This window comes from Oratosquilla oratoria, chromosome 8, assembly GCF_046742065.1.
Source record: "Oratosquilla oratoria isolate Oo_2021 chromosome 8, ASM4674206v1, whole genome shotgun sequence".
Classification (NCBI taxonomy): domain Eukaryota; kingdom Metazoa; phylum Arthropoda; class Malacostraca; order Stomatopoda; family Squillidae; genus Oratosquilla; species Oratosquilla oratoria.
Window position 1 is genome coordinate 30,080,303 of NC_134784.1, and position 24,369 is coordinate 30,104,671.

The 24,369-nt window shown below is 40.2% G+C and overlaps 1 protein-coding gene across 4 annotated transcripts; it reads right to left on the reverse strand.

Annotated features, from left to right (window-relative positions):
* Positions 1–603: 603 nt before the first annotated feature.
* On the reverse strand, positions 604–24,259 carry Gnpat (dihydroxyacetone phosphate acyltransferase). 4 transcript variants are annotated; one of them, XM_076189083.1, is made up of 16 exons: positions 24,116–24,180; positions 23,704–23,869; positions 20,183–20,433; positions 19,175–19,348; positions 17,656–17,785; positions 15,756–15,859; positions 13,872–13,971; positions 11,454–11,605; positions 10,923–11,081; positions 8,882–9,086; positions 7,992–8,123; positions 7,680–7,829; positions 7,363–7,442; positions 4,823–4,984; positions 3,487–3,650; positions 605–1,701 (listed from the first exon to the last, which is right to left on the reverse strand). In XM_076189083.1, exons 3-16 carry the CDS (start codon positions 20,423–20,425, stop codon positions 1,596–1,598), a joined length of 2,061 nt encoding a protein of 686 aa, XP_076045198.1. In that variant the 5' UTR covers positions 20,426–20,433; positions 23,704–23,869; positions 24,116–24,180; the 3' UTR covers positions 605–1,595. The 4 variants fall into 4 exon arrangements, with proteins under 4 accessions (XP_076045199.1, XP_076045198.1, XP_076045197.1 ...); XM_076189084.1 differs by lacking the exon at positions 23,704–23,869 and having other exon boundaries at positions 604–1,701; positions 24,116–24,259; XM_076189082.1 differs by lacking the exon at positions 24,116–24,180 and having other exon boundaries at positions 23,704–24,096.
* Positions 24,260–24,369: the final 110 nt, after the last annotated feature.

Consider the following 24,369-nt stretch of genomic DNA (forward strand, 5'->3'; position numbering starts at 1 on the left):
AAAATAATAAAAAATATAAAATAAAAATTAAAAACTAAAATAAATAAATCAATCAATCAATCAAACTTTGGAGAGAATTTACAACATAGATATAAGGCTTATTCCTTTTTAGAATATCCAGTTGGACAACAGCTGACAACAAAACCTGAAGACCTGCTTTTTCCTTTCAACATTGTAATATGCATCATACATACATACATATACCAAGGCTTTTTCCCCCTTTCAAGGGAGGTAGCCAAAAAGGGAAAGGCATAAAAACACTCCCACCCATTTCATCCCTAAATACACTCCACACCCCTCCCACCCTCCCTCTCATCTGAGCACCTCCTGGATGACGGGTCATCCCTGCACCTTGCCCACCGCCCTGGGTCAGAAGCAGTGTCGCAAGACACAGCACATCTACAGCAAGGCCGCTTCATTTAATCAGCGACCCCCCCTCTCCGTCCCCCCTTGCATATAAGGAGAGGATGGGGAGAAATCCCTTCGGGCTGCGTCAAAATTTACTCACACATACTACCCCACCCCCACCCCCCTGCCCATTCCTCCTCATACAATCATATCATCATCCATATACAACCATTCTCCACTCACCTCTGTCTTCCATCCTCTCCCTTCCTTCCTCAACAGACATTCCCCTCTTCCCCAAAGCCCCCTTCACCCCCCTGCATCATAATTTCATTTTATGCTTTAATGTCATTCAGTCCAATGAGTAGACCCAAAATTTATAAAAGTCTCCATTAATAAAGATCTTTTTTCATTTGTGGTGCACTCTTATGGTTAATGAAATGGAATGACATTAGGCAAAATAAAATATATGATGCAGACTATTCTATTGATTGGGGTATCACATTTAAGCCAAATAAATTACAAAATTACTACATGCATCGCATCATGAAGAACATCTTTCCCTTACAATGATACCTTTTACAGACTTTATTATGGTCAATGAAAAGTGATTCTATTCAAATCAGGGAGCAGACTTGAAATAATATGGAGTTCTGATTGATCAAAGCCCTATTTTGCTTCCTTTTTGATTCCACGGCTGGATAAAATTATCTATGAAGGAAACTCACTGGCTGAGCGGGTTAGGGTGTCGTTACTTGCAGGAAAGGTCAAGGGGATGGCAGTTCAAATCCTGCCACCGGCACAGTTAAACCAAGGTGCATGGTTCATTAAATTCCATGCTACAAAGCCCTCTGTGAGGGGCACCATCCTAGCCTTCCGATAGGGAGGAGTTTGTGACATTAAACCAAATCATCAATGACCATAAAAAAGAATATAAATGACATCACTGCACTAAAGGAGTTAAACACCTTTACGAAAAATTATGTCCACTTCACGAATTTTTCGAAACATGGTGGACAAAACACGTGCATAACGCACGACACACTTGGGAGAAGCATTAGTCTCTTTAACCAACAATCACTACAAATGTTGTTTACATCCTCTCACTGTACGACATTATCCACACTGCCTCTAAACACAGTGTCGCAAATTCACTTCATTAAAAATAAGTCTCATGATTGTAAAGAATGGTACAAAACTTGATACTACCATTTTTTTTCTTTTCTTTCTTTTTCAGCACAATGTTGTAATTATAGTTTTGCTTGGATGGAGACTTTTGGTTTCCCAGACCATGCCAAAACGTTCGTAATTTCTTCCACCTTTGACAAATCTGGAGAAAATACGGTCTTGCCCTCCCTGAAAATAATAAACATGAAAATCATTATCTACCTAGAATGATAAAAACTTAAAATCTTTCTTCAATGTAAATACTGTACAATATATAAAAGAATTAGAAAAAAAAATAGCATTAGTTCTTACATTAATTTTTTTTAAGTGAAATGCATGAGATATACAGATACATGCATTTTATGTTAATGGCATACTGAGGAAGTAATAGATTTGTTCTTGTTCTTTAATTGCAGGTCTGTGTGTTTACTAACATGTGTACCAAAGGCCTTTATAAGGGGAGGGTGGTTAAATCAAAGCATAAACACACTATATACATACATTGATATCATATACTCAGAACATCTGTTCTTCTCTAAATGCAGGTCTGTGTGCTTATTTACATACATACCAAAGGCCTTTATATGGGGAGTGTAGTTGAATCAAAGTATATACACACTATTTACATACATCCAGATACATTAAAAGGTCTTTTCCCCGTATAACATGGGAGGGGTGGGGGGGCAGCCAAGGAATGCACCCACCTTCCACCCATCTGTTGTCCCTTTTATCTTAGCACCTTGTTAATAAAGGGTCATTCCTATCCTCTGCCCAGTGTCTGGGCCAAAAGCAATGCAGGAAGACACAGTACCTCTACAGCTGAGCCCTACAGCCAAATCTAGTTTATCCCTACCATTTTATTGCACAATGACTCTCCTCTGCCCCTTGCTTGCTCGAGAATTTACAGACAACATGAATGATAGGTGGGGGATTGGGGGTCGGGAAGTATGTGTGAGAAAAATTTGACGCAGCCCGAAGGGATTTCTCCCCTGTCTTTTCCTTTTCTGCATGAGGGGACAGAGGGGGATCACCTATTTAATGAAGCGGCCTTGCTGTGGATGTGCTGTGTCTTGCGACACTGCTTCTGACCCAGGGCAGTGAACAAGATGCAGGGATGACCCGTCATCCAGGAGGTGCCAAGATAAGAGGGAGGGAAGAGGGTGGAGGGGAGTGGAGTGTGATAGGGATGGAATGGGTGGGAGTGGTTTCTGTGCCTTTGTTTTTTTGGCTACCTCCCTTGTAAGGGGGGAAAAAGCCTTTGGTATATGTATGTATGTATGTATGTATGTATGTATGTATGTATGTATGTATGTATGTAAGAATGATGTCATAAGAGTCAACAATAAGTGTCAACCCTGAGGGTCTGACACTCCGTCCCTGGACCAGGCCCAAGATCTCTCTTTCTCTATTAATTTCAGCTGGTGACCTAGAAACACACACACAACACAGACAGCAGTCTAAAATTCCTTCCCAGAGAGATCTGTGGGAGGTTCCAAGGACCGTTGCCAGCCACTGTGGGGTTGTATATTTTCTACTATGTGACACTCAAGGTAACAATTGAAATGACTGGCTGCAACGGGAAGGAAATGGCATACACATAAGGATTCAGTGTTGAGTGATGACCCAAATATACTCATGTGACAGATGGCAAGAAAATGCATAATTCTCTCTCTCTCTTTCTCTCTCCCTCTAATTGTTACAATGAAATGACTGACTGAAATGGGAAGGAAATGGCATACAAGTACGGATTCAGTGTTGGGCGATGACCCAAATATACTCAGGAGACAGATGGTAAGAAAATGCATAATTCTCTCTCTGTTACAATGAAATGACTGACTGAAATGGGAAGGAAATGGCATACAAGTATGGATTCAGTGTTGAGTGATGACCCAAATATACTCAGGAGACAGACGGTAAGAAAATGCCTAATTCTCTCTCTCTCTCTAATTGTTACATGAAGTGTAACTAACTAACCTCACAGTCTTCTGCACGGCTCCAACTTTCATCATGGCTTTGGTTGCGTGACGTATTGTGTCTAACGACAGAGATGAGTACACTTGATTCTCCTCAGCTGCAACTTCTATCTGTGACTGGGCTGCCGAAACCAAGGCTTTCTCGCTTTCCACTTGGTCTGTGATCTTTAAAAGGAAACATTATTGTAGTCATTACGAAAACAAAGAGTAAATCTATATGAGAGAAATTAACTTGTTCACCTTCAATACAATGGTACCTATATAGTACAGTCACTGATGTGCACCATTGACATCCAGCATACTAAGATACATAAATATACCAATGGCTTTTCCCCCTTACAAGGGAGGTAGCCAATAAACAATGGCATAAAATCCACCCCACCCATTCCATCCCCACATACTCCACTCCCATTCAACCCCCTTCCCTCCCTCTTATCTTGGCTCCTCCTGGATGATGGGTCATCCCTGCATCTTGTCCACTGCTTTGGGTTGGGTCAGAAGCAGTGTAGCAAGACACAGCAGATCCACAGCAAGGCCGCTTCATTAAATCGGTGATCCCCCCTCTCCGTCCCCTTATGTAGAAATGGAGAAGACAGGGATGGAGCCCTTCAAGCTGCATCAAAATATCATTCACACATAATGGAAAATATCATAAAGCATATTGTCCCCTTTATATGGGTGAAATATCCTTTTGGTGTATGCACGTATACATGTATGTATGTACATATGTATGTATGTATGTATTTACCTAGTTTACCTAGTTGTATTTACCTAGTTGTATTATGCGGGAAGGGGAACTATGCTCATGGCAACCCATTTCCGTATCTCGCAAGATCAAGTTTGTTCTTAAATTCTTGTATGGTGTTTCCACACACTATTTTTTCATCCAGTTTGTTCCAGATATGTATCACTCTGTGTGGGAAGCTATTCTTTTTCAGGTCTTTTCTGTAGCTGTCCTTTTTGAGTTTCATTGCATGTCCTCTTGTTTTTCCTCTGTCCCACTTTAATATGTATGTGGGGACGGAGAGGGGGGGGAGTCGCCGATTTAATGAAGCGGCCTTGTTGTGGATGTGCTGTGTCTTGCGACACTGCTTCTGACCCAGGGCAGTGGACAAGGTGCAGGGATGACCCGTCATCCAGGAGGTGCTAAGATGAGAGGGAGGGTGGAGGGATGTGGAGTGTATTCAGGGATGGAATGGGTGGGAGTGATTTTATGCCTTTTCCTTTTTGGCTACCCCCCCTTGTAAGGGGGAAAAAGCCTTGGTATATGTATGTATGCATGTATGTATATATATATGCATGTATATATGTATGTATGATCAAAACGCAAACATTACCTTTAAGGTTTCCAAAACCATGTGGTACGCAAACAAGAAAGGTTTCAGAATGGATTCAAGCACAAAAATGAACTGTCCAGACCCATTGACTCCAACAACACCCGCATCTGACACGACAATATCTCCATTCCACGCAAGTAAGGACAGACTATCATGTATATCCTGAAAAAAAAATAAAAAACCAGATTACTCACTTCATTGTTAATGAGCACAATAATTTTAAATTTTAACCAATTTTTCTATAAAGAAAGGTTATTTCATTTCCATTAACCCTGTAATGTCCTTTATAATACTTATACTAATATAAGACAACTTTATTCCATTTGGAGAGTGGGTAGGAGTTAAAATAAATAAATAAAAGGGTAATGATCAAGAAAAATATCATTATCAGAAATCTGCCTCTAAGTTGAATAAAATCATTATGTGTTTATCATAGAACAATTCATTCAGAGAGTAAATATTGTGGTATCTGGGTAATGCTAGAGTAAGGCAATGTAAGGTCTTCTCCATCTTCTGTGTGGTGATTGCATCTGTATTTACCTAGGTTACCTAGTTGTATTATACGGGAAGGGGAGCTACGCTCGTGGTGACCTGTTTTTGTATCTCACAAGATCAAGTTTGTTCTTAAATTGTTGTATTTTGTTTGCACACACTATTTCTTCATCCAATTTGTTCCATATATCTATCACTCTGTGATAATTTACATGTGGCCAGTGTTTCAAAGCTGGATGGCCTCAACACGGATGTGCCAGTGTGGTTATTGCTTGTGTTAGGATTAGAAATGGAGAGAGTGAATGGTTTGAGGTAAAGGTGGGACTTCGTCAGGGATGTGTTATGTCACCCTGGCTGTTCAATCTTTACATGGATGGGGTGGTGCGAGAGGTGAATGCAAGGGTAGTGGGTCAGGGGTTGGAGATGATTAAAGAAAATGGAGAAAAGTGGGAGGTGAGCCAGCTGTTGTTTGCTGACGACACTGTGCTTGTAGCAGGATCAGAGGAGGGATTGAGGAAGTTAGTGACAGAGTTTGAGAAGGTGTGTGAAAGAAGGAAGCTGAAGATAAATGTGGGTAAAAGTAAGGTGATGAGATGTACAAGGGGAGAGAGTGACAGCAGGCTGGAGGTGAGCATTAAGGGTGAAAGACTAGAGGAAGTGGATAGTTTTAGATACTGTATTTGAGAGCGAATGTGGCAGGAAAGGGAGGAGTGGGGGTGGAGGTAGAATGTAGATTGAGATAAGCGAGTAAATGCCTTGGTGGATTGAAAAGTGTAACGAGAAATAGACATCTGGGAATGGATGCTAAGAGGAGGTTATATGAAGAAGTGATTGTACCAACAGCACTGTAAGGGCAGAAACATGGAACATGAGAGAGGAAGAGAGAAGGAGTTTGAATGTGTTTGAGATGAAATGTCTGAGAAGTATGATAGGGGTTACTAGGCTATATAAAGTAAGAAATGAGGAGGTGAGGAGGAGAACAGGGGTGGAAAGGGAACTGGGAGATAGGGTTGATGAAAGGGTATTAGGATGGTTTGGACACATGGAAAGAATAAGTGAAGAAAGATTAGTAAAAGAAGTATGGAAGGCAGAGGTGGAAGGAGTGAATATGAAGGGGTGTCCTAGGATGAGATGGATGGATGGGGTGAAAGGGGCATTACAAAAGAGAGGAATGTCTGTGGAGGAAGGACGGGAGAGGACAGAAGATAGGGGTGAATGGAGAGGGGTTGTGTATAGATGATGCTATGATGCATGAGGGGGAGTTGGTGGGGGGGGTGGGGAGGTATGTGTGAGAAGAAAATTGACGCAGCCTGAAGGGATTTCTCCCCGTCTTCTCCTTTTCTGCATGAGGGGACGGAGAGGGGGGGGGGGTCGCCGAATTTATGAAGCGGCCTTGCTGTGGATGCGCTGTGTCTTGCGACACTGCTTCTGACCCAGGGCAGTGGACAGGATGCAGGGATGACCCATCATCCAGGAGGTGCCAAGTTAAGAGGGAGGGAGGAGGGTGGAGGGGAGTGGAATATATAGGAAATGGAATGGGTGGGAGTGGTTTCTATGCCTTTTTCTTTGTGGCTACCCCCCATGTAGGGGGAAAGAGCCTTTGGTATATGTATGTATGTATGTATGTATCAGAGGGCTGCCTCCATAGAGCTGTGAGCAAATGTTTGCGGGAGTGAGATGTTTGGTGATTGGTCTTTTTTTTTCTGCTTATCTCAACTTAACTCCAAAAGGAGCTAAGGTGAGAGGGAGGAAAGAGTGGTGGATGAAAGTGTATTGGGTGGGAGTGGGTGGGTGCCTTTGACTTGGCTACCTCTCTTATAGGGGGGAAGAACCCCTTAGTATATAGATAGATAGGTTCTGCTTGTGTTATGTAATGGGACGGCTGGATAGATGAATTAAGGGCTTTTGCATAGAACTGTGTGCCTGCAATTTTCATGTGCCATCATCTTTAGTACATTCATCTGCAAATAACAACTGTTTCATTCCTTATCAATCAAATAAATAAAAGAGAAACTACAAACAATGTTATCAGGATCAGTTAACATTACCTTGACAGTGTAATCCGATTCAAAAATAAACTCGTAGCTGAAGACCTGCTGGAAAGCCTCAAATTTAACCTTCAACTCTTCTGAAAATGTCAGAAAAAAGCCATCAGAAATAATATACAAAACTTTATTAATATATATATATATATACATATATATATATATATATATATATATATATATATATATATATATATATATATATATATATATATATATATATATATATATATATATATATATATATTTTTTTTTTTTTTTTTTTTTTTTTTTTTTTTTCAATGTGCATTATCAGAAACAGAAGTTTCGGAAATAACTACCTTGTGTACAATGCCCTGATGGTGCATGATTTAGCAGAATGTGTGCAACTATAGCTGGGCAGATCAGTATGTGGATGAGTTGATTGATGTAGTGCTGAAGCAATATATGTGTCAAAGCTTCCATTACAGTAGTCTCCTTCAATCCAACTTCTAAGGGATAAAAAAGATAATAAATAAATAAATATATATATATAAATAAATAAATAAATAAATAAAAGAGAGAAGTGAGATTTACAGTTTATGTCATAAATGTGTTAACATTCAATTCGCCTCGCAACGTACATATCTTTATTCATGATACACATGACATACCTTTTCTGCCTTTTGACTTAGCCATCTGAGCAACTGGATGGATTTGCTGAACCTGAACATCATTGTTAGCATCCAGCAAAGCGGCAACCATATGAGTTGAAAGACTGCGATTTAAACTATGTTCTACAGTACCTGCGAAGACAATAAAAATCATCTCAACAAGTTGGCTACAATTCTGGTAAAAAAATAAATTCTCTGCAGTTATTATATTCATGATGCTCGCTGGCCAAGTGAGTTGGAGCGCTGATAGTTGCGGAAGAGATCAAGATGACGGCAGTTTGAACCCTGCCACCATCCTTACACCCCAAGGGAAAAAAAAAAAAAAATCATCAACTATACAAATAAATGATCATTAATCAATCAAGCCATTCGACACAAACAAAAAAATCTCTCATTTCAGTTACGATAAATTCTAAGTTACCAGAACATAAAAACAAAATTAAGATTTCATACGTACATACATATACCAAAGGCTTTTCCCCTCTTATAGGGGAGGCAGCCAAAAAACAAAGGCATAGAAACCACTCCCACCCATTCCATCCCCTACATACTCCACTCTCCTCCACCCTCTTCCCTCCCTCTTATCTTGGCACCTCCTGGATGACGGGTCATCCCTGCATCTTGTCCATTGCCCTGGGTCAGAAGCAGTGTTGCAAGACACAGCACATCCACAGCAAGGCCACTTCATTAAATCGGTGACCCCCCTCTCTGTCCCCTCATGCAGAAAAGGAGAAGAAGGGGAGAAATCATATGTATACAAATAAGTTATCATCAACCAATCAAGCCATTGGCCCAGTGCTTTCTTGCTGAAGACCTGCAGGTCAAGGGAAACTGGCCTTAACCAATGATTCAGCCCATATATCACAAATAAACATAGGTATCTTTCATACCTTCAAGTGCAACTGTTCCTCCAGCCTTCTGAATAATGGGCACCAACCATGACACTTCACGCAAAAGATGAGCAAACGAAACACTTCTTTCTTTCCTCCACAGGGCCTCCATAAGGAAGATGGACGCAATACTCCAGACACTTGTTACGGCTCCTTTCTGGAGAGAGCGTAACGTATGTCTCCCGAGAGATTCACATGCCGATATCTGAAATACAAAATAAAAATTTGATGAAGGTGGATAAAGAAGTCACGGGTCTAGTTCCGAGTTTATTCCTAACCGGTTTCACTCTATGCTTCTTCCTCTGAAGAACCATAGAGTGAAACCAGTCAGGACCTTCATCAACTTGTCACAATGTCCCAGCAAAATAAAAATTATCCTTGAGTATTATGCTAAGGTTTTGATTGAGAGGATTAGGAAAGGAACAGAGGGAGCAATTGGTGAGGAACAGTGTGGGTTTAGGAAAGGTAGGGGTTGCATGGATCAGATTTTTGTGGTAAAGCAGATATGTGAGCAAGCTTTGGGAAAAGGTAAGGATGTTTTCTGGGCCTTTATGGATTTGGAAAAAGCTTATGACATGGTCAACAGGAAGGCACTGTGGAAGGTATTGCAGATATATGGGATAGAAGGAAAGCTGGTAACCACTTTGGTACGATGACGGCAATATAGGCATCATGAGGCATGAGTGGATACATAAGGATGCCACCATCAGCATCTTGCTTATATATATTTTTTTGTGGTTGTACATGAGTTACCCCCAAATTCTGTGAACTGGATTGATCACATTTTCTGTGTTTATTATTACTCAGAGTTCAATTTATACATAGCTGGGGTGGTGCGAGATGTGAATGCAAGGGTGGTGGGTTGGGGATTGGAGATGGTTAAAGAAAATGGAGAAAAGTGGGAGGTAAGCCAGCTGTTGTTTGTGGACGACACTGCGCTTATAGCAGGATCAGAGGAGGGATTGAGAAAGTTAGTGACAGAGTTTGGGAAAGTGTGCAAAAGAAGGAAGTTGAAGATAAATGTAGGTGAAAGTAAGGTGATGAGATGTAAATGGGGAGAAAGTGGCAGCAGACTGGAAGTGAGTATTAAGGGAGAGAGACTGGAGGAAGTGGACATCTTTGGATACTTGGGGGCAAATGTGGCAGGAAAGGGAGGAGTAGGGATAAAATGTAAATTGAGAGAAGCAAGTAAATACCTTGGGGGATTAAAAAGTGTGATGAGAAATAAACATTTGAGAATGGATGCTAAGTGGAGACTGTATGAAGGGGTGATCGTGCTGACAGCACTGTATGGGGCAGAAACATGGAACATAAGAGAGGAGGAGTTTGAATGTGTTTGAGATGAAATACCTGAGAAGTATGGTAGGGGTTACTAGACTGAATAGAGTGAGAAATGACCAAGTGAGGAGGAGAGTGAGAGTGTGGAAAGGGAGTTGGGAGATAAGGTTGATGAAAAAGTATTGGGATGTTTTGGACACATGGAAAGAATGAGTGAAGAAAGATTAGTAAAAGAGGTGTGGAAGGTAGAAGTGGATGGAATGAACATGAAAGGGTGACCAAGGATGAGATGGATGAATGGGGTGAAGGGGCATTGGGAAAGAAGGGAATGTCTGTTGAGAAAAGAAGGGAGAAGACAGAAGATAGGGGTGAATGGAGAATGGTTGTGTATGGATGATGCTGTGATGCATGGAAGGGAATGGGTGGGGGATGGGGGGACTGTGGGAATATGTGTGAATGATATTTTGATGCAGCCTGAAGGGATTTTTCCCCTTCTCTTTTTCTGCATGAGGGGATGGGGGGGTTGCCAATTAAATGAAGCAGCCTTGCTATGAATGTACTGTGTTTTGCTGCATTGTTTCTGACCCAGGGCAGTGGGCAAGATGCAGGGACAACCTGTCACCCAGGAAGAGCCAATAAAAGAGGAAGGGAGTGGAGTATGTGGGGATGAAATGGGTGGGAGTAGATTTATGCCTTTGACTTTGGCTACCTCCCTTGGTATATGTCAAAATAAAACACTATTATGGACCAAAAGTCTACTAACCTCATTCTTCTGCAACGGAGCAAAATAAAACGGAGCTGATGATCGTAAACGTCGATCCAGTCGAGGGTCTAAATAAGATCTGAGATACATCGGTTCACCGATATGAACGTGAATGGTACCAAAGTCGTCCTTCAATATTTGCATGGCTTTGAGTAAACCCTATAATGAAAAAACAGACACGCTTAGACAAGTACAAATAAAATAAGATCATTTTTCATGCGTCAATAAATGCCAATGTCAGAAGATTCTTGTAATTCATAAGAACAATTAGCACCCTATCACACCTAATGGATTTCAAAGATGTAAGCCCTATAATGAAAAAATAGACACGTTTAGACAAGTACAAATAAAATAAGATAATTTTTCATGCATCAATATATGCCAATATCAGAAGATTCTCGAAATTCATAAGAACAATTAGTGTCCTATCACACTCAATGGATGTCAAAAGTTACATAAAAAAATCCATACATGACACATATGTGTATACATGGAAATCAAAAACTCGGAATACTATTCCACTACACTTACTGAGGTAGATTCTTGAGGTTTCGGCACACCTAGAAGTTCGTAAGCGTAGAGCTTTTCTTCAAGTGTGCGGTCGTACGATATGGAAATAGGAACCATGGCAGCATCAGGAATGTCACCCCTAAGCCAAGTCTCCGCTATACATCCAAGAAGACCTGATGAGGAAAGGAACACTGAAATAAAATCTTCTTAATATTTGGTGTGTTCGTACATTAGCTGGGCGGACAGAGTGAAAGAGGCAGCTTTACATATATGTAATATTTACATTCCCTAATCCAGGACAGTGGGCAAGATGTAGGAATGACCTGTCATCCATGAGGAGCCAAGAAAAGAGGAAGGGAAGGGTGGTAAATGGGAGTGGAGTATGTGGGGATGGAATGGGTGGGAGTGGATTTTATGCCTTTGCTTTTTGGTTACCTCCTTTGTAAGGGGGAAATAGCCATTGGTATATGTATGTACATGTATATGTAATATTATTACATGTATATATAATAATTGGTGTGTTCCTACATTAGGTGGGTGGACTGAGTGAAAGGTGCACTGGGAGCAAGAGGAATGTCTGTTGAGCAGGAAAGGAAGAGGGCAAGAGACAGGTGTGACTGGGGAATGGTTGCGAATGTACGAGGAACTGACATGGCCCAAAGGTACTTCTTTTTGTCTGTTCTGTAAATTTCTCTAGTGGGTGAAGGGTGAGGGTCATCAAGTAATGAAGCAATAGGAATAAACCAGCTTTCACTGATGGACCCTGCTGTGGAGGAATTGTGTCTTGTTGCATCACATCACCCATACTTTTGGATGGGTGCTGGGTTGGTGTAAGTTTTAACTCAGCCCTGTCCCTAACCTGTTGGCTGAGTGGGTTAGGTCGTCGTTACTTGCGGCAAAGGTCAAGGGGATGGCGGGGTGGCTACAGTCCTCCCAGAGTAGACAAAAAGAAATCCCTTTGAGCTACATCAATTTCTCATCCATTCACAATCATTCTTCACCCACACTAATCTCTTGTCCTTCCCCTTCCCTGCATTGTACCCAAGCCCCCCATCAATCCATCTATCTCATTCTTGGTCTTCCTCTCACGTTCACTCTATCCACCACTACCTTCCACACTCTTTTTGCTAATATTTCTTCCCATAATCTTCTTATGAGCCCAAACCATCCCATTATTCTTTAATGAACCCTACCTATCAGCTCTCTCTCCAAACCCACTCTTTGCCTCACCACCTCATTACTCACTCTATCCATCCTCATAACCTTGACTATAGTTCTCAAACATTTCATCTCAAATTTAGAGGTTCCTTCTTTCTACCTCTCTTCAATTCCAAGACTCTGCCCCATATCTCCCCACTACACCATACATTGATGCATCTCATTCTCCAGCATCAAGATAAGTCAACACCACTACATTTTCATTCCTCTAAAAACTTTCTACACATGTCTAAATTAATCCAAAATGCTTCCTTCTCTTCTCAACCTTTTTCACTACCAGGGCTGTGTGTGCCCACAAAAGCCTGTATCTCCCTTCTTAATTTCACCTTTGCCAACATTGTCATCAAAAACACTTCATTCCACTCCACCATGCACTTACCTATCTCATCACTTACCCAGAGTGCCACTCCTTTCCTCCCTTACACCCTCACAACTCTGGACACCCTATCCACCAACCTTCCAAACTCCAACTCACCCTTTCCTTTCAATTTTGTTTCACTCAACACTAACACATCCATCTTTTTTCTTACATACTACCACTCTCTTCCTTTTACTCTCATCCATATTACATCAAAGGACATTTAATGACCCAATTACTACTAGGGTTCTGGTTGGAGTTCTCTTCTCAGTCCCTTTTTTATTTTATTTTTGTAGAGGAAAAATATAAAGTGGGGGATCCCTTGTAATGATAACAATAACAATGATATTAAGAAAGAAAGAGCAACAGTGAGTAACAGCCAAAGTGACAGAGACAGATAAAGACAGAATAAGAATGGCAGATGGAAAGAATGAAAATGTGTGAGTATGAGAGTGAGAACAGTGTAAAAGTATATACACACATACATATACCAAGGCTTTTTTCTCTTACATGGGAGGTAGCCAAAAGACAAAGGTATAGAAACCTCTCCCACCCATTCCATCCCCTACATACTCCATTCCCATTCACCCACCCTCCCTCCCTCTTATCTTGGCACCTCCTGGATGACAGGTCATCCCTGCATCTCGTCCACTGACCTGGGTCAGAAGCAGTATCACAAGACACAGCACATCCATAGCAAGGCCGCTTCATTAATTCAGTGACCTCCCCCCTCTGTCCCCTCATGCAGAAAAGGAGAATATGGGGAGAAATCCCTTCAGGCTGTGTAAAAGTGAAAAAGTGTAAAAGTGAAAAAGATAAAGAGGGAGAGAGAGTAAAATGAGAGCAAGAGTGCGTGTACTTGCCTAGTTTAGGTGTTAGACACTTTCCACTTCGACTTCTAGTTCCCTCCAAGAAAAATTCCATGGGACAACCGGAATATTTCACCAAAGTCTGCACATATTCCTAAAATATAATCAGAAAAAAGTTATTAACACATGAAAAAGTTTTTGCAAATTGATCAATAAATCTGTTGCCCCAAGTCTCTCTTGCAAAAGACCCACAACTTGTAGGTAACCAGCAGCAGCCACTGGATTGGCTGACAAATCATTCAAGGAAGATATATTATATTTTCATCTGGATAAAGATAGAGGAGGGCAGTGTAGGATGAGAGGTTACGCGTCTTCTGTGTGGTGATTGCATCTAGGTTATTCTGACTTTGTGGCCACATCTATTCTTTCTTGGTACTAATTCAAAACTAGGTGGTGGCCTGAACACAGTGATGCCAATGTGGTTCTTCCTTGTTTTAGTTGGTAAACTAAAGATCCTTGTATTGTCATTGCTCTAGAACACAAAACCCCAACACAAATCTAAAAAAATTATCTACATATTCATTTGTTTGCTATACTTCAAACTGAAAAAAGGTCCTCTCTCTTGCAGGATCCATCTCTCATCAAAATAAAACTTCCTGGCACTCACAGAACAAAACCCATGAAATATCCCACTATCTATAAAAAAAGGTTTAAGGATCAGGGTTGCACGTGCATTTTCAAATCATAACTACCTTTTATGTCCTTATAAGAACACAGGCCCCTTTAATGACCTTTCAAATTTCAATGGCATCTCCTCCATTTTAATTTTTCCTTATACTTTGTGGGTAAAGAGAGGAAATATTATAAACATGTAATCTCTTGTAGAAGCACAGAAACTAGTTTTCACTTCCATGGCCCACCAAAATAAATACTATGTACAATTATACATACATATATTTATAAGTATTCATAAGTAAATGGTATACAATTAATTACTCTTCTAACTATATACAAGTGTTTTTCCCCCTTATAAGAAAGGTAGTCAAGTCAAGTTGCAAGTGGTAGACTTGTTACATGTCTGCTTACTCGTACTTTAACATAATATACGTCTGGGTATGGAAAGATGAGGGGAGGGAAACGTAGGACTCTGGAAGCAGTTAACCTCTTCAATACGAATCAAATTCTCATGCGCAGCATCGGATGCCTAATGTACAATGAATCACACTACTCACATTATAAAATATAAAGTCACAGCTGCATTACTTGTTCTCTTTCACTCTGGTAATAATAACCACGGGAATCATGATCAAATCATTCAGAGAATTCGGGGGTAATTTAGCTACAGCTACAAAAAAATTAAATCAAGTCACTGATGCAGGCACCCCCGTATACCCACTCACACCTCACGATGCCTATGTAGGCGTCATTGTATCGAAAAGGTTAATTGTCTTCTCAGAAACTGTAAAAGAACTCTAATTAGGTCATACCCTTCAACATGAGCACTTATGATTTTTTTTTCTGTTTTACATCAACCTGATTCAGTTCATTGACAAAAAATGCTGGAGAGAGCATCTGAATACAATCATATAGCTGCGGACAAAGCCTTTAACCCATTCAACTCCGATGACAAGATGTCTTGTCATTTGGTCAAATAAAACAAAAAATCATAATAAAACAACAAAATGTTTGATGATCAAACAGCACCAGAAAAATATGACGTCATCAGTCCTCCTCGAGGAGGACTGACGACGTCATATTTTTCTGGTGCTGTTTGATCATCAAACATTTTGTTGTTTTATTATGATTTTTTGTTTTATTTGACCAAATGACAAGACATCTTGTCATCGGAGTTGAATGGGTTAAAAGAGCATCTTGTAAGGATTGGCGATGAAGTTATCTAGAAAACCTGACTATCAAAGCATAAACATGTACACATACCTGAAATATAGGCCAATACAGAGGGTCATCTACGAACGATCTCCTGATGTAAAAAGCCCCACATCCACGCAGCCAGTCTCCAACAACAGCCATACTCATGAAGTCTGTTAAATGTGAATCATAAATCAAATCACAAAATTATGCAAAAGTAATTTCAATGCCCAAATATATCTTTCATTTACAGATACTCTCCCAATTATCTACAACACCAGAACCAATGACCAATCTGTAGGCAGTGGCAGATCCAGAATTTTTTTTTTTTTTTTTGGGGGGGGGGGGCTGAACTAGGGATGAATGAGTGGGAAGCGAGCAAAGCGACCCGAATCAGATGGGGGATTTGAAATGTGAACAATTTTAGAAGCATTTTGAAGCTATTTGCAAAGGGATATTGAGGAAATGGTCAATAAATTAGATTGCAATGGTAAAAAACTTTATACACATGCACATACATGGCTCTTCCTGAAAAGTAGAATACAAGTATGGCAAAAAAATAAAACTGCCACTTCAAGTTTTTCCATCCCTCTTTCCCAGCATTGCGCTACAGCATCGTACGAGATCACCTCGACCAATCAGCATTCATTGCCATCGTGACGCCATCGTACAATGCTCTATCTAACTGAAACCGACAAAGGCCAATTGCGCTCCAACACAACCATGACGCTGTCATATGAATACTTACAAGTCCGGTTCAGCCTTCGGACGGTGTCAATTAAATCCGAAAAGGAGGGTCGGTTTTAAAAAAAAATTGAGCAAATAGTTCTCTGACAATGGGATGTTAAAGGCATTTTTTTTTTTTTTTTTTTTTGAGGGGGGGAGTTCAGCCCCTTCAGACCCACCCCACCCCCTGGATCCACCAGTGTCTGTAGGTATTACCATGAACACTGAAAACACTAAAATAAAAATGACATGAATGACAATGTTCACAGCTTAAATGCAAAAACTTATTTTATTTTACTTATTTCTTGTTCAATTTATAGATATGTGCATACCAGAGGCCCTTTCCCTTAATAAGGGGGGATGGACAAGTCAAATCATACAAAAGCCTCAGCATTCCTCCTGTACAATATATATACATATATAAATATGCTTATATACACATATATATTCATTCATATATTCATCATTTGCTCCTTTCCTATGTACATACATACATATACCAAGGCTTTTTCCCCCTTACAAGGGGGGCAGCCAAAAAGGAAAAGGCATACAATCATTCTCACCCATTCCATCCCTGAATACACTCCACACCCCTCCACCCTCCCTCTTATCTTAGCACCTCTTGGATGATGGGTCATCCCTGCACTTTGTCCACTGCCCTGGCTCAGAAGCAGTGTCGCAAGACACAGCACATCCACAGCAAGGCCGCTTCATTAAATCGGCGACACCCCCTCTCCGTCCCCCCATGCATAAAAGGAGAAGACGAGGAGAAATCCCTTCGGGCTGCATCAAATTTTGCTCACACATACTACCTCACCCCCCATCCCCCTGCCCATTCCACCTCATGCATCACATCATCATCCATATACAACCATTCTCCATTCACCCCTGTTTTCTGTCCTCTACCATCCTTCCTCAACCGACATTCCCCTCTTCCCCAAAGCCCCCTTCACCCCATCCATCCACCTCATCCTAGGACGTCCCTTCATGTTCACTCCCTCCACATCTGCCTTCCATACTTCTTTTACTAGTCTTCCTTCACTCATTCTTTCCATGTATCCAAACCATCCTAATACTCTTTCATCAACCCTATCTCCCAACTCCCTTTCCACCCCTGTTCTCCTCCTCACCTCCTCATTAAATTAAATTACGACCTTTCCTATGTACTACAGGAATACTCTAATGAAGGTGGCCTATACACTCAAGACTAATCATTATCATATTTATTGCTACAAACACTAACCCATTCCAGCTGCGATGACAGGACACGGCAAGTTGTAGTGGAAGGTAATGTACGAAACCAGCAGGAAATCTGCATATGATCTATGAGTTGGCAGAATCACAACAGGGGTGTCCGGTATGCATGCCTTTATCTGAAAAAAATAAGATAAATAAATAAATAATATTAATAAATAAATAAAAATAAAATAAACAAATAAATAAATACATACATATACCAAGGGCTTTTTTCCCCTTATAAGGGTGGTAGCCAAAGTAAAAATTCATAAATCCACTCCCACCCATTTCATCCACACATACTCCACTCCCATTCAACACCCCTTCCTCCCTCTTTTCTTGGCTCCTCCTGGATGGCAGGTTATCTCTGCATCTTGCCCACTGCCCTATCTCAGAAGCATTGTAGCAGGACACAGCACATCCACAGCAAGCCTGCTTCATTTAACTGGAGACCCTCTCTCCATCCCCTCATGCAGAAAAAGAGAAGACAGGGAAAAATACCTTCATACTGCATCAAAATATCTTTCACACATACTCCCTCAGCCTCCCCATTCCCCACTCACTCCCTTCCATGCATCACAGCATCACTCATACACAACCATTCTCCATTCACCCCTATCCTCTGTCTCCCCCCTTTCCTCAACAGACAAACCCCCCTTTCCCAATGTCCCTTTTACCCCATCCATCCATCTCATCCTTGGTCTCCCCCTCATGTTCACTCCAGCCACCTCTACCTTCCACACCTCTTTTACTAATCTTTCTTCACTCATTCTTTCCATGTGTCCAAACCATCCCAATACTCTTTCATCAACCCTATCTCCCAACTCCTTTTCCACTCCTGTTCTCCTCCTCACCTCCTCATTTCTCATTCTATCCAGTCTAGTAACCCCTACCATACTTCTCAGACATTTCATCTCAAACACATTTAACCTCTTCACTCCGGGGCACATCGCACGTCTGGCAGCATTAGCTGCCCGACGTGCGATGTTGCGTCATAATAATCGCATTATAAAAAATAAAGTCAGTGCTCAATCTTTCGTTCTCTTTCACCCATGTATTTTGATAACCATAGAAAATATGATGAAGCCAGTTTAGAGAGAATGGAAGTTACATAGGTACGACTACAATAAATATAATCAAGATGCCGATGTCGGCATCATCGAGTACCCACTTGCTCCTCATGCCGCCTACGTAGGCGTCACCGTATGGAAGTGGTTAAACTCTACCTCTCTTTCTCTCTATGTTCCATGTTTCTGCCCCATACAGTGCTGTCGGTACAATCACTCTTTCATACAATCTCCTCTTAGCTTCCATTCCCAAATGTCTATTTCTCATTACACTTTTTAATCCCACAAGGCATTTATTTGCTTCTCTCAATCTACAAAAAAAATTAATAAATAATCAAATAGACAAATGAGTAAAGAATGATAAAGGACACTACTAACCACAATAGGGACACCATAATCCACCATTTAACAAATTCACAAAGATGTTGATCACAGTCATGAACTGCAACTGGACTTTACCTTCTCAATTCCATCTTCATTTATCATGACTCTGCTGTAAATTCGTTTCATGATCTTGGGCAGAAGGACTCCAAACTTGCGAATATTGGAGATGTCCTGCGTGTGCCCCATCTGATCTAGTATGGTGCTTGCTTCCTTTAGGAGAGAATCCATGTCCTTGCCATCTTTCGTTAACTATTTAAAGGAAAATGTAATTATTAATCTAAATTGACAAAAATGAAGCAATACAGCATAGCCCTATGTAATCAACTTGTTACGTCATTATATGATGGTCTACAAGGTAATAAAAATGCAACACAAATATTCCTAACATTTGTACATGAACATATATATATATATATATATATATATATATATAGTCTCAAAATCCACAATTTTTAAATGTATATTTTTAAACAGCATGATTAAGATTTTATTTTATTTTTCTTATCTAAATAAAACAATCTGGTCCCATTCAAATTCCATGCTTTGCTGGTCATGTTTTCCCAGGCAACTCATGTTTACTTTCCTTGAAATTGAATAACACCATCATTTCAGGAATATATCCCCATGTAATTTGAGAAATACCTATATACACATAAATACACAAATTAACCTTTTCAATACGAGTCAAATTCTCGTGCACAGCATTGGATGCCTGAGGTACAATGATTGAAGCATCACAATACTCGCGTTATGAAATATAGTCACTACTGTACTACTCATTCTCTTTCACTGGATAATAATAAACACAGAAAATATGATCAAACCAGCTCACAGAATTCGGGGGTCACTCAGCTACTACAAAATAAATATAATCAAGATGCCAACACCGGAATCCTCACAGGCATCATCATATGGAAAAGGTTAAGGACATAGACCAAATTGGATCCAAAGCAGACAAGAAGAAACCGCTTTAGAGTGCATCAATTTCTAATCCATTCACAAACACTCTCCACCCACACTTATCCCGTGCCCTCTCCTTTCCCTGCACAACAGACATTCCCCTTGTACACAACTGGAACTTACTTGCAACAGATTCCTTTGTATTCTTTCGGAAGACAACACTTGTTTGAACACATCTTCTCTGGTGAGATCCTTGCCATGTTTGTAGGTGACACAGGGGTGCCACTCTCGCACGGCCCATCTCACGTCACTCGTGCCACGACGGTCTGCCAAAAGGTCCACATATTTTGTTCGACTCTCCGTAACCTCCTCGTACACAGCTTCCTCTTCTGTCGCTGCTGATATATGCACCGATGCCTCTGCCATTCCAATTTCTGGGTAACAGAAAAACATGAAATGCATTAAGCTTTTTTTTTAGTTTCACTACAATTCTAATCATAAATTGCACATAACAGCCTGAATTCTGGTCACACATACAGCATTTATACTACAAATACAGTTGATAACAGACATAACAGAATTTTGGTAAAATCATAAAAGTTCAATAAGTAGCTACAATACAGTGAGACCTCTCATTAACGGACATTAATTAGCTGTGTTTTGGAGTGGTTTTTGGGTGGCATAGTGATTGCACGCACTAAACAACAGCACCAAAAACACAGCGAAAACACCGCAAACACAGCTAATTAACATCCGTTAATGAGAGGTCTCACTGTACTTCATTCAACCTTACCTCACCTGATTTACCTACAACTATAAATTCTTCTGTAATGTGACCAATTGTAGTGCAATCCAATATCATAAAACCCAACCTAATCTGGACATTAGGTTGAATTTAAAATCTATGGTGTACTAGTGCCCATGCCAGGGTATTCAGTGCCAATCCTAATATGTCTGCTTCTCCAACATCTCTATTCTCCTAATCAAATATGGAAGTGTTACAGTAAACCCTTGCTATACTGAACCTCATTACAGCAAATTTCAGCTACATTGACCCTAGAGAGACCTACTGACCATTTGTCTATTACAATGAACAAGGTCAGTATATGCAGTGCAAGGTTGGTATGGATGGATGCATGGAAGATTCAAATACATGTGTATATACATTACATGCTTTTGGCAATAACAACCAAGCCTTCTTCCCAATTAGTTTGATATATTAAGGTTTTACTGTATCATTATCTACTGGGTTAGATGGGTGTCATGCGGAGTGTCTAAAAAAGAGAGGTACAGTGATGGTGGACTGACTGGTGAGGTTATTTAATGTTTGTCTAAAACAGGGGAGAGTGCTGGAGGACTGGAGGAGTGCCTTTATAGTTCCACTTTACAAGGGAAAAGGAGACAAGTTTGAATACAGTAGTTTCAGAGGGATCAGTTTGTTGAGAAGGCTTATGGGATGTGTCATGTCACCATGCCTGTTCAATTTATATATGGATGGGGTGGTGCAAAAGAAGGAAGTTGAAAATATATGTGGGTAAAAGTAAAATGATGAGATGTACAAGAGGAGAGGATGGCAGCAAATTGGAAGTGAGTATTAAGGGAGAAAGATTGGAGATAGTGGATAGCTTCAGATACTTGTGTGCGAATGTGGTGGGAAAGGGAGGAATGAAGGTGGAGGTAGAATGTAGATTGAGAGAAGCAAATAAATACCTAGGGGATTAAAAAGTGTAATGAGAAATACATATTTGGGAATGGTGATTGTGCCGACAGCACTGTATGGGGCAGAAACATGGAACATAACAGAGGTAGAGTTTAAATGTGTTTGAGATGAAATGCCTTAGAAGTATGGTAGGGTTACTAGACTGGAGATATTGAGAAACAAGGAAGTGAGGAGGAGAGCAAGGATGGAAAGGGAGTTGGAAGATAGGGTTGATGAAAGAGTATTGGGATGGTTTGGACACATGGAACGAATGAGTGAAGAAAGATTAGTAAAAGAGGTGTGGAGGGTAGAGGTGAAGGGAGTGAACATGACGGGGTGATCAAAGATAAGATAGATGGATGGGGTAAAAGGGGCCCTAGAAAAGAGGGGAATGTCTGTTAAGAAAGGAGGGGAGAAGACAGACGATAGGGGTAAGTAGAAAATGGTTGTGTATGGATAATGTTGTGATGCATGGAAGGGGGTCAGTGGGCAATGGAGGGGTGAGGGAGCATGTGTAAATGATATTTTGATGCAACCCGAAGGGATTTCTCCCCATCTTCTTTCTGCATGAGGGGATGGAGAGGGGGGTTGCCAATTAAATGAAGTGGCCTTGCTGTGGATGTGCTGTGTCCTGCTGTATTGCTTTTGACCCAGGGCAGTGGGCGAGATGCAGGGATGACCCATCATCCAGGAGCCAAGAAAAGAGGGAGGGGTGGTGAATGGGAGTGGAGTATGTGGGAATGAAATGGGTGGGAGTGGATTTATGCCTTTGACTTTGGCTACCTCCCTTGTAAGGGAGAAAAAGATGCATGTGTAGTGTATTAGTATTCCATTAGTAATGACCGATGGTTCTATCATTGGGAACAACTTCACACCAATGATGTGAGGTTCCTGAGGGAGAGATTTAAAGATTTAAATTAAAAGTGATCATCCTCCAAATCCACAGGGGTGACACTAAAATTGATTAAGGATTTGTCTGACCATATTCATCAAACAGTAATATACAGAAAAGGAACTCAATTTATGGAGTTCTGTCTTCTCCAACTATCATATCTAGATTTGAGTCCGTTTAGTCTTAGCATGGGCTATTTCAACTTCGAAAATAATCCTTAGCATACTATCTTCATATGAAAAATTGTTTTTTGACATTCTTTAGGCATGTTTTTCTTTTATTTTCTACTTTGTTCCCATGACCTTGTAATTCCTTTCGCTCCTGACCAAGAAATCTTCTCTGCCAATTTTATCTATTCCTTTTAATAAATTCAGCACTACTATCAAGTCACCTATTTCAATTTTAATCTTTCTCTGAATGTTTTATCTGCATGGCTGGTCACTCCTCTTTGAATGCAATAGCTATTCAACTAAAATACAATAACCTAACCATAAGTACAAAAATTAGTATATAAACTAAGGAAATGGAGGCAATCTCAGCAACTGAGTCACATTAATTTACCAAATCATCTTCTAATGTATACTGATGTCCTCATTAACTGTTGTTCAATGGCTTTTGCCCATTAAATGCTTCAGAAATTTGGTAAATGAAAGTTTAATTTACCATTCAAATTATATTATACAAACAGGTTTTCAACATTTTCTATAAGACAATAGTCATTTTTTTACTGCATTTCATAATAAATTTTTGCTTCCACATATGCATGGTATGCAATTACCAAAGATTACTTCAATGCAACATTTAATTAAGAAAACTGCATGTTGGATACTATAGATCCCCAAGATTTTCCTTGTCTTCCTCCACTCTGCCATTCCTAATGAAAGCCCCTTTAAGCTTTACCATCACCACATAAGAGAGTCATGTTGCTAATGGTCCATTAGCAACAACATGACTATCTTATGTGGTGATTTTCTAATGCATGTAATTTACTCTGAAAATGGTAGAAATAATATCTCAAGAATAAATGTGAAAACTACATGTATCAAAGAAAATATTACATAAGGTTAGAAGTGTGGTTACGGTTTTTTACCAAATAATTACCACAAAGCTCACCAATATCTCTGGCGACAACCAGACCGGCCGGGTAAATGCCACTCACTCGACAGTACAGATTGGGTTACTACTGACAACGCCTGTTTTCAATGCATTGTCTTGGTTTACATTTGATAAGCATGCAGCTGAAGATCCCATACGTTTCTGAATCTCAGCATCCTGTTTTCTATTAAAACAGACGTGGTATTTAATATTTAAACAAATATCTAAATCCAATGTGCACGATACGTTTTGCTTATGCAACTATAGACATCTCACATCTATTTTTTCAAAATATAAAACGGCACATAACACACTAATCGTCTAAACCCACAGATTCACTCCTATGAGATGCTGGAAACTTTTCTTCTAATACTAAAAAAAAATTATACATAAATCAACTAAACAAGTCAATTATAGAATCTCTTATTACCGCCAGCGTCAAACGTCAGATTAAAGATTTGTTTACAGATCCGTTTCGTATATCGACTGCAAATGCAGTACCACGTTTCTACAGACGACTGATCGAATATAGTAGCAATGATATAATCTTCATTTGCTAGCAAAATGGGCGTTACTCGTACCGGCCACATATATGAGAGAATAAGAAAGAAAGAGACTGAAATATTCATATTAATTCTAGTCTCATCCGATATAAACATGTCCTTATTAATTGTGAAAAATGTA

What these genes read in the sequence shown, in the direction of transcription:
- Gnpat (XM_076189084.1), bottom strand. Translation starts at nt 20,425, where the DNA reads ATGGCAGAGGCATCGGTGCATATATCAGCAGCGACAGAAGAGGAAGCT. An exon ending in ATGAAGATGGAATTGAGAAG is followed by an intron (nt 17,786 to 19,174) that starts GTAAAGTCCAGT and finishes TATTTTTTTCAG; the next exon opens with ATAAAGGCATGCATACCGGA. An exon ending in GCCGTGCAGAAGACTGTGAG is followed by an intron (nt 1,702 to 3,486) that starts GTTAGTTAGTTA and finishes TATTATTTTCAG; the next exon opens with GGAGGGCAAGACCGTATTTT.